This window comes from Erpetoichthys calabaricus, chromosome 3 (genome assembly GCF_900747795.2).
Source record: "Erpetoichthys calabaricus chromosome 3, fErpCal1.3, whole genome shotgun sequence".
Classification (NCBI taxonomy): domain Eukaryota; kingdom Metazoa; phylum Chordata; class Cladistia; order Polypteriformes; family Polypteridae; genus Erpetoichthys; species Erpetoichthys calabaricus.
The window spans coordinates 110,389,118-110,400,167 of NC_041396.2; the positions used below are offsets into that span (position 1 = coordinate 110,389,118).

At 37.9% G+C, this 11,050-nt stretch overlaps 1 protein-coding gene across 3 annotated transcripts in view; it reads right to left on the reverse strand.

Annotated features, from left to right (window-relative positions):
• anapc1 (anaphase promoting complex subunit 1) overlaps nucleotides 1-11,050 on the reverse strand; it is a 299,392-nt gene that overhangs the window by 62,375 nt on the left and 225,967 nt on the right. For all 3 annotated transcript variants that reach the window (XM_051925424.1, XM_051925423.1, XM_051925425.1), the window contains exons 35-38: nucleotides 4,964-5,040; nucleotides 4,787-4,877; nucleotides 4,649-4,702; nucleotides 1,612-1,805 (exon numbers count right to left, since the gene is read on the reverse strand). In XM_051925424.1, the coding sequence (XP_051781384.1) occupies nucleotides 1,612-1,805; nucleotides 4,649-4,702; nucleotides 4,787-4,877; nucleotides 4,964-5,040 (416 nt within the window). The remainder of the gene's footprint in view (nucleotides 1-1,611; nucleotides 1,806-4,648; nucleotides 4,703-4,786; nucleotides 4,878-4,963; nucleotides 5,041-11,050) is intronic.

Consider the following 11,050-nt stretch of genomic DNA (forward strand, 5'->3'; position numbering starts at 1 on the left):
ATTTCTCTCTCTCTCGCACACACACTATCTCTCTCTCTCTCTCACACGCGCACACACACTATCTCTCTCTCTCTCTCTCGCACGCGCACACACACTATCTCTCTCTCTCTCTCGCACGCGCACACACACTCTCTCTCTCTCTCTCTCGCACGTGCACACACACTATCTCTCTCTCTCTCTCGCACGCTCGTATATTGATTAAGTACATATACAGGAATATTTTTTTTATTTCTGCCTAATTCTTTTAACCCCTATGTTACAGTGATCATGTTTTTTTTTTTTTTAAGGATTGCTTTCATTCTTGTGCTACATAAACCTGCGCAAAAGCATTTCTGAGACTCTAGTACAGTAAGCTAGTCAGTATACAATATTAAGTTTAAAAAAAAAAAAAAAGGGCATTTTGAGACCCCAGAAACGCTGGACCCAAGACATAGTGAGGCATTACAGCAGCTGACCTGCTTAATCCTAGGACTTTTCAATATGTGTGGATTTGTATGCTGAAAGAACTTTTAATAGGTGCCAAGTCAGCTGGATTTTACGAGGTATTGCAGTTAATATATTAGCTTTTTTAAATTATTAGTTTTACTTTAACTTTTTATTAATGATAAAAACTATCTACAACTAATCACATGATGGGGAGACCATTTCAATTTCGCAAACGACAAATTTTGTTTATATATAGGTTGTTTCCTTTTCAGATGCTTCATGTTACAATGTTATATTTTGTAAGTAAATGTTCTCACAGTTTCCTTCATTTACAAATTCCACTGTAGTTACTGTTAATCAATCTCTTCTATAGTTAAGACAGAATCTGGCAAGATAATTTGCTCAGGTTAATGTCCCAAATTAACTGAACAATTCAAGAGACAGTGAAGAGTAAAGGGGGTGGAATGGTGGAAGCCCACAGTGGAAATATCTGACTGTTTGTTATTGTTGAAAATATCGAATAATCATTTCAGGCCTACCTCTTGCCTAACAATTTTGAGCATTACAAAAAGCAGCAGAACACAACTTTACAACACTGGATTTTTTCATATGCCTCTAAACTTAAACCTAAATAACTTAATATGGAAAGGAGATCTAACATTTCTTCCTTTTTCAATATCCAAAAACTACTTCAGGCTGAATTTAGATACTTGCACAGATGACGTTTTTAGGAAGAAGTAGTGGCACCTTTACATAGACAAGTATATTTTTCTTCCATCATTGAATTATTTAGTATTCAACAAATAACACACACACTATATTGAAACATTTAGAGACTTAAGTGAAAATGTATTTGCATCATTTGAACAATCTTGTAGATGTGAAGTAATTTTTCATAAAGAAATCAATTTCACAACATTCACAGTTCACTAGAGACTCAATCATCTACACTCTCTCCTTCAACTTCTAAAGGCTATTATTGAAAAGGTGCATATTAGTCTTATTAAAAGTAATTAGTCAAAATTATACAAATGCATTTATTAGTTACTTATCTTACATTATCAGACAATTAAACAAAAACAGCCTTAAATGGATAAAGTTTGTTTTTTAAAATACACCACAAACTATTTCAAACAATATAAATGACATGAACTGTAAGTTGTTTTCAGTTTTTGTACAATTTACCTTCCACCTCCTAGGAACAGAAGACCAAGGGACATATGATGAGCCATGTGGAATCCATAATTCATTTCACCACCAGTCTTCTTATGCAAAAAACGACAAAACTGGAGAACAGTTAAATCCCCAGTACCAGCCATCACCATGGAAAGGGACAAGAGTATGACACTCAAGCAAGTCTGCAAGTTGTAATGTCCTGTCTGTTGGATGGGAAATAAAGAATTTAATGCAATGAAAGGAAAAAAATGTTTTAACTAGAACTCTGAGCAAGATCCATGCTTTCAGAAGAATTGTGAATAATTAATCTGGTCTAAAAATGTTAGTTATATAATTAATTTAGAACATTACAGCAACTGGGATGAGAAGAAGCCAGTCAGTCAAACACAGCTTGTCCATCCAATTCATGTTGATTTTTCGAAAGTTACATCAAGATGCAATTTGAAGGTTTTTAAAGTCCTACTCTCTACCACACTACTTCGCAATTTATTTTATGTATCTATGGTTCCCTGCATGAAAAAAAAATTCTAATACTTGTGCGCAATTAATTCTTAACAAATATTCAACCATGCCCCTATGTTTTGGTTGAAGAATTAGTTTTAAAGTAAAAGTGAGATATTTTCCATTCATACTTTAAAATACTTAAATCATGTTACCTATTAATCTGCATTTTCTTAAAACTGAAAATCTTTCAATCTCTCTTAGCCCATTACGCTTACTCTGTTTGGCCTTTTACGCGTCTTTCTGCTTTCATACGGTGTAATTATGCTGCAGCTGTCAGTTTTGTTATGGTAACTTAAAGGATAAGCAATATCACACTACAGACAATGAACTTTAAAATTTTTTTGGTAAGGTAAATTATATAACTTTGAACTGAACTGGAGAGAAAGTCAAACTTAAAGAATGTAGTTTTTGGATTTTGTTGCCTTGAGGATGTCAGATCACATGATTAGATAGTGCAGGAGAAGGTATTTTACACTACTGCCTAATTACATTTCAGGAGTTTAAAATTTCTGAAGTATCATAAACTCTTTGCATTTTGAAACCCAATAAACAAACATACTGCCTTACAATGCTGGCGGCAGTAAGAATGTTTTCCAGGTATGGTGACTCTCAGCCCATCTGCATCCGTTCTGTGTTTGTACTACTAATATCAGACATTAGGCAGATGACCCCCACTTTTATTCCAGTAGTTCAAATCCCCCTATTGTTCTTCTTTCCTTGCTTTCATACTGTATAGATTTTATTTCAAGGTGAGTGCACATTGGTTGTCAACTGCCATACACACAAGAATAGCCTGTGAGGTAGACAAATGCAGAATCCTATTTGATATAACTTTAAAGGCACTATACTAGAAAGAAGTTCTAATCTTGGTTTGCTTACAAGAAGTTCAATTATAAACTGAAAAAGTACCATTTTACTTTGTGATTTGAAATTCTGGGGTGGGTGATGGCACCAAAAGTACTTTAGTCGCTACAGATTTCTAAAACATACAGGCAGTCCTGGGGTTACGTACGAGATAGGGACTGTAGGTTTGTACTTAAGTTGAATTTGTATGTAAGTCGGAACAGGTACATTACTTTAATAAATGTTATTGTTGACCGACTGTAACCAAGTGCTCTGCCAATAAATAATGGAGTTTCACCTCTTTCTGACCTTTTTATTATTTCTACTTTATTTTCAATGGTGATGGTTTTTCTCTTCTTTACTGTAGCACCAGCACTTGCATCAGATTTGTGTTTCAGAGACATTCTTGAAGGGTGAAGACAAAAGGTTAAGATGAGCTCTTCTGTACAGCACTGTACACGCTATCACAGCAGATTAGGCACCAGTCGTCAACACGTCTGATGTATAGGTTGGTCCAGATCTAATTATGCAATTTTCATTACGCTATAACTTATTCAGTTTATTACATAGAAAATCACCTGAAAAATCCTGGACCATCGAGAAGTGTGCGAACTGACGACACGAAGAATCGTTTTCGCGCCGAACTGGAATCATCCCCGCATAAATCAAAGTCATCCAGGCGATCTGGATCTGCAGAATTAGATCTGGACCACCCTGTACTGACAAGAGACAACTTCCTGCTATGTGCGGAATAGTACAAGCAGGCTTGCTATTGAGAATGAATGGGGGCGGCGAGGGGCGGTTCATCACCAGCCCACATCATAGTCACCTCCACTACAGTATGCTGCCTGCAGTGTCCCACCGCACCACCGCCCCCATTCAACACGAGCCATCCGAGGGACACTACAATGCTACCCCCCGCCTCCCTGTTCACCCTCAATGGCCTCAGTTCAGCCACAACAGGGTCACCACTTGCGGCAGGGGGGTGGGCAGTGAAACCGCTTGGCGCCAGGAGCAGCCTGACAGACACTACACTGCGCGAACAGCAAAATTGACCCCCTCCAGCCACCGCTTGCAGCATCCCCGGGCCGAAGATGATGGAGCGGCAGTTACTGAGGCGCATGCGTCGCAGCTGCGGTCCCATTCGTTTGTTGTAGGTTGGGGGTCCGTAACCTGGGGACTACCTGTACTTGTCTGAAGAAGGGGCATTAATTTCCTCAAAAGTTTGCATATTGTAATCTTTTTAGTTAGCTAATAAAAGGTGTCATTTTGCTTGACTTTTCACTAAAACATACCCAGAAATTCCATCTGTGCTAAATACCTTTATGGACCATAACTCCTCTACAAATCCTCTTTACATTATATTGTTTGCTGTTGATCAACACAAAATCTTTACAATGTTAAATCAAAAACAAATACTACAGGTCCTTTTAAGCTATTATTTTTGTATGTTACTATATTCTATCACAATAAAAATATGAAAAGTACAATGAATTTAACATTTTACATCCCCACTGGATCAGGTCTTGCCAATGGCTTGATGATAAGACTGAACATAAGAAGTTGACCAATAATAGGAGACAAGTCTAACAACCTTGTTAGATTAAGTTTTCTCCTCCAATATTTAATCCAGATTATTTTTTTAAAAGTTATTAAGGTTTCGGCTTCAAAAAAGGCAAAAAATAATATATGCACTTACTATTGTGGCTGTGGAAGATGTTAAACAGTGCATGAATTCTTTAACAAATTTGTGCTGAAAGAGAGGATTTAAATTTTTGTGAAATGAATGTAAATATATTAACATAAACATAAAAAAACTTAGTATTAATGATCATACCAGACAACTAAAGGCCTTCTCATTTGCTGATCCTGCAAACCGAAACCCTAAAGCCATACAAGCACCGGCAATTATGTAGACATGCGCTTGGCTGTACAGAATAAATAAAAGGAAAGACAAACATTAGGTGAAATAACAGTACACAGTGTGTACTGAAAACAATAAGCATTAACTTACGCTAGTGTTTCCATATTCAAATCTTCTGATGTGCGTATTTCTTCTGTATGAAAGGATACACTGTTCTCACGTATTATCTGTAGAAATAATGTACAGCACATGTAAATGAACATTTCTTTATGTTAATTTCTCTTTGAATAAAACTTCAATTTCCACTGAACACTGTAAGAGAAGCTAACAAATATTTCAATTAAAAAAACATTATTAAAGTTTTAGCAGTTATACTTAGCACAAAACAAAAGCACAGGACTGTCTCCAAAATATTTAGGAAAAGGAAGATCTGAAAAGAAAAAAAAATTAGTGTGTGTTTATGTATGTACATATATATATTAGGCCTGGGAAGGTGAACTCGTTAATGTTTGCAATTAATGTAGCCCGTTTAATGAGTTAAAAAATATTGTTGCATCCAGAGTGAGCCACAAGCCAAATGCCTCAGGCAGTGCTTTGGTCAGTGAGGCATTACCGTGTTTTTTTTTTAACATTACAAAACAATAATACAAAAAAAGTTAAGTGTGAATGTAAAGAAATACATGCACATCCAGTATTGAATTTATATACCAGATTTGAAAATTTTTAAAAAAAAATTTTTATTCGAAAGTTTCAAATTTCACAATGCCTTGCCACATGTCAGTACGTGGTACTTGTATTCATTTCCTTGATTTATACACACCGACATAGGTGCAGGGGATGTGGGAGGAGGGGGTGGTTATGGTAGTCCTGGAGCAATACTAAAAAAAAAAGTGGTGAAGATAAAAATTACCGTCTCTTTTTTCATGTCATGTTTCTGTAAGAAAATCGAATCAATGTCATATCACAAACAAGCAAAACATATTTTCTTTGAGCAGCACTAAAACCAAAATAAGTCTCTAGTATTTCTGTATTTAACTTGCCAGCCTGCCAGGTAGCTCACAGTGCTTACTGCCCTAATATAATGACAAAATTCTATAAAACAGAAGTGTGATGATTAGCCCTACCAATTATTCAAGTTTGCAGTATCTTTGCTAATTTATGCAAAGAACTCAACATAACCACCCAAGTAATGCATGGTGTCAGTTTTTAAGCGAGATAGCTGCTACAGAGAAGTTTTTTAGCATGCCAGGAGCAAAAGTATAAGTACAGCAGTGTTTTCCAACCATTTTTCTGTGATGGCACACTTTTTGTAACCCAAAAAATTCCAAGGCACACCACAATTCTACCAACCACAAATGCATTAAATCTAATAGATATGCTTAAACTGTCCAAAGGGGCAGGGCTATCAGAGACGCCGGCAAAAGAAAAGCAGCTCGGATGCTGGCGTTTTCAGACACAGCATTTAGTGAGCACTTTGGACGCATTTTCCTAGCTGCTTTGTCCCTTTGCCCGCTCATACAGGTGGTAGTAAAGTAGCACACCTGGGGGGTAGCTCTCATTGCACTCCAGTTGAAAAACACTGAGAAACACAGAGTATAATTATAAAGTTACTGATGGTGATGAACAATTGGAGATGGCATTTGTGAACTTTTAACACAAGTTTTAATTTATGCCCATTTAAGAGATGTTTATTCCAATAACTTCAGTCTTTAGCTGTGCATTTAAACTGTACAGTTGTTTTAATTGTGAAATTTTACTTGGACACGTCTGTGTCTCACATGCCATACCAATTTGAGAATTAATACACTGTCCTCGTTTTCTTATTGCCTTCTTTTCAACTTGCCTTTTAGGAAGGCATTCAAATTTAAATTGTACTTGCTCAAGTAGTATTTTGTTAAAAAGATAAGGTTTCTGGTCATTTTTAAGTTTAAACAAATCTGTTAAATATTTAAAAATTCCTTTGTGTTGATTCTACATTAATTTTGTAATTCAGTGAATATTTACTTCATGATTTGTGCATTTATGCATGTTTTAATGTTATATGTGATTAATTCCACACAATTATGAGATTTATTCCTTTTTTTATCGATTCCCAGCCTTATATATTGCACGCACACACACACATACAATCATGGCCGAAATTATCGGCACCCCTGGAATTTTCCCAGAAAATGCACCATTTCTCCCAGAAAATTGTTGCAATTACAAATGTTTTGGTATACACATGTTTATTTCCTTTACGTGCATTGGAACAACACAAAAAAACAGAGAAAAAAAGCAAAATCTGACATCATGTCACACAGAACTCCAAAAATGTGCCGGACAAAATTATTGGCACCTTTTCAAAATTGTGGGTAAATCATTTTATTTCAAGCATATGATGCTCGTTTCAACTCACCTGTGGCAAGAACCATGTGCTGGCAATATAGCAATCACACCTGAAGCCAGTTAAAATAGAGAAAAGTTGACTCAACCTTTCTGTTGTGTGTCTGAGTATGCCACACTAAGCATGGAGAACAGAAAGAAGAGCAGAGAATTGTCTGAGGACTTGAGAACAAAAATTGTGGAAAAATATCAACAATCTCAAGGCTACAAGTCCATCTCCAGAGATCTTCATGTTCCTTTGTCCACTGTGCGCAACATAATCAAGAAGTTCACAACACATGGCACTGTAGCTAATCTCCCTGGACGTGGACGGAAGAGAAAAACTGATAAAAGACTGCAATGAAGGATAGTCCGAATGGTGGATAAACAGCCCCAATCAACTTCAAAACATATTCAAGCTGTTCTGCAGACTCAGGGTGCAACAGTGTCAGCTTGAACTATCAGTCGACATCTGAACGAAATGAAACACTATGGCAGGAGAGCCAGTAGGACCCCACTGCTGATACAGAAACATAAAAAAGCCTGACTGGAGTTTGCCAAAATGTACTTGAGGAAGCCAAAATCCTTCTGTGCGAACATCTTGTGCACAGATGAGACCAGGGTAGAGCTTTTTGGTAAAGCTCATCATTCTACTGTTTACAGAAAACGGAATGAGGCCTACGAAGAAAAGAACACAGTACCTACAGTCAAACATGGTGAAGGTTCTAAGATGTTTTGGGGATGTTTTGCTGCCTCTGGCACTGGATGCCTTGACTGTGTGCAAGGCATCATGAAATCTTAAGACTACCAAAAGATATTGGGGCACAATGTAGGGCCCAGTGTCAGAAAGCTGGGTCTGCGTCAGAGGTCATGGGTGTTCCAGCAGGACAATGACCCCAAACATACCTCTAAAAGCACCCAGAAATGGTTGAAGACAAAGCGCTGGAGAGTTCTGAAGTGGCCAGCAATGAGTCCGGATCTAAATCCGATTGAACACTTATGGAGAAATCTCAAAATTGCTGTTGGGAGAAGGCGCCCTTCAAATCTGAGAGATCCTGAGCAGTTTGCAAAAGATGAGTGGTCGGAAATTCCAGTTGAGGTGTTTAACAAGCTTGCTGATGGTTATAAGAAGCGCTTGATTTCAGTTATTTTTCCAAAGGGCATGCAACCAAATATTAAGTTGAGGGTGCCAATAATTTTGTCCAGCCCAGTTTTTGAGTTTTGTTTCAAATGATGTCAGATTTGGCTTTTTTTCTGTTTTTTTGTGTTGTTCCAATGCACATAAAGGAAATAAACGTGTATACCAAAACATTTGTAATTTCAACAATTTTCTGGGAGAAATGCATTTTATGGGATATATATATATACAGCAGACCCCAGCGAAGTTGCTGTTCAGAGTTCGCGGCCTCAGTCATTCGCAGATTTTTCCTTAGAACCTAACTAATAATTGTTAGCGGAAACTTCAAATATCCTCTGCAATTTTTATGACTTTTATCGTGGCAATACTGTACTGTAGACAAAACAGTAAGCAACTGTAGAGAAAACGCGGCTTGGGATGGTGAAAGTAGCCAATAGTATTTGAAACGGCAACTCCCAGCAGTCCCTGCAGTGGATCTGATTGGTCTTCTGCTGAAGGTGCTGGGGCTGTTGAGGTCAAAGGATGTCAGCGCGGCTTTTAAAAAAAGGGTCGGTGACCAAGTTTTTGTAACTTGTGTTTCAAGTTCCTGTCTGTCTTCTGTTGGGTTACCTGTACTTATTCATTTTGTCCTGGATCGTTTTGTGCGTCTGGATTGTCTGTCGTCTGCCTGTGTACATGAGGACTGTAAGTGGATTCATGGCCATCCTGCAAAGAAAGGAGTGCTCCTGAACCCGTCCACCCGTTTTCACCAATTCAGAAACTACCAGTAGGACTATCTTTACATTCCCATTCAATGTGCGGATCTCTGGACTATCTATTTTCATCATTATATTTCATCTGTTGCCGTTATTCATGAACTTTTTCATGATTTACTGTGTGTGTTTTGTTTGTGCTTTGTTGTAATTAATGTGTAATCGTCGTAAGGGGAACAGTGGTGGTATCATTTTCTTATTTCATTTGTTTTCATTACATTGTTTATTTGCTGTTTGATTACCAGTTTGCTTTGTTTTTGTCTCTGTTTGTGAGTGCGCGCAAGTCGGGTCAAGGCTGGGTGTGTCCCTGGAATCTCCACCATAAAAATAAATAAATCACCGTGAATCTTAGCGGCACCAGACCTCTACAGCGTTATTCAGTTTTACTTGCTGCTGATTGACTGTGATATATCTCCAGCTGAGTGTTCTTGTGTTTTCCGTTTACTTAACACTAGAATTACCACAGCCTATGAAAAAAAAGCATGCAGGAGGGACAGTCCTTGCTTGTGTGTGAATTGTTAACATTTGAATGTGATGATTGCATATAGCGCTGAACTGACCTCTCTGTACTGTTGTTGCCTCTGCATGTCCTGGAGTACAAAAGAAACAGCAACATGTGGGGACTGGCAAGATCGGGGGAAAAAACATGCGGTGTTATGCGAATGAATATGAATAATGTTCCATCTGTGCCACAATGTTTTCCGAAATGTACTATACAGGTCATAAAATGAATAATTCCAAATATCATATATAACTATGTCTCAGTTTTTTTTTTTTTTTGACATCATAGACCATAAGGCACATACTAATTCAGCGTGAGCAGGAACACTCAATAAAACTGAGAAAAAAAAATCAAGTGATGGTGAGATACGAAGAAGGCCGATTCACCAGCGTTTCTGTGTCAGCTTTTATCCCTCCAGATCAGAGAATGTCCAGTTCCATTGCCTCAAAACACCACTTACATCTACAGTTATTCCCAGTCTTAAATAAAAACTAACAGCGTCAGATCCCTGCGGGTTGGTGGGGGCGGTAGTATTGTGATCGTGACCGAGAGAATAAAAGTGAAAAAAAAAAAACCTAACTTTTACAAGTCCTATAAATGTACACCGTCTGTTACAGACGCAAACCAAATGTATGTGTGTACTGTATAATATTAACAAGAAGAGCAACTCACTATTGAAAATGGCAAATATAGGAGGCAGTCGGGATCGAACCGGGGACTCTTGGTTACAAGTCAGCAAATCTTACAGCTACGCCACGGAAGCTGTTGTACCGTCCTTGAACCTTTTGTGAAAGTGTTTATTTGATCTTTGGACTTCAGGCTTCACACATTATATGGTTTATTCCAACATTTTGTCATTTACTACTAAAATATCAAAAACATTCTTGTTTTAACAATGTGTTTACACAGATTATTGTAGAAACGGAACACACATGAAATGCATGTGTTCCAAATAATGATCTATTATTTCCACTATAAAACTCCAGCACTTCACTACAAGATAATCAATTAAGGCATGAGCTGGGAGAACTTTGTGGACGTTCTGCGGCGGTGGGGGATGGAATAGCAGGCTGCTTGCCTTAATCAGCACATTTACAGGACAAAAGATGCTGAGGGAGAGGTGCGAACGGATTTAAGGTGGGCCGGATCTACGAGTTTTTTTCGTAGGCTCTGGTAATTCTAGTGTTAAAAGCCTGAACAGCACCTGTCCTTTTTGGCTGATTGCTTTGTTTCTCTCTCCTCCCCTAGACATTCGCTGCTCCTGTTGGGGGTTGTGCTTCCCTATGATGTTTGTCTATTCTTTAATCGATAACTAACTGCATACTGAGCTTATTTTACTTCTGAAAGAGACACGTTTGTTTGAAGTGTTTGAATAAAGTTCCTGTCTCTACAATCTCCTGTGTTTCTGTGACCCAAGTGTGACACCCTGCAGTACTGCAGCCTCACTGTCTCTGGGATTCAGCCGCTGCACTCGACTAGCC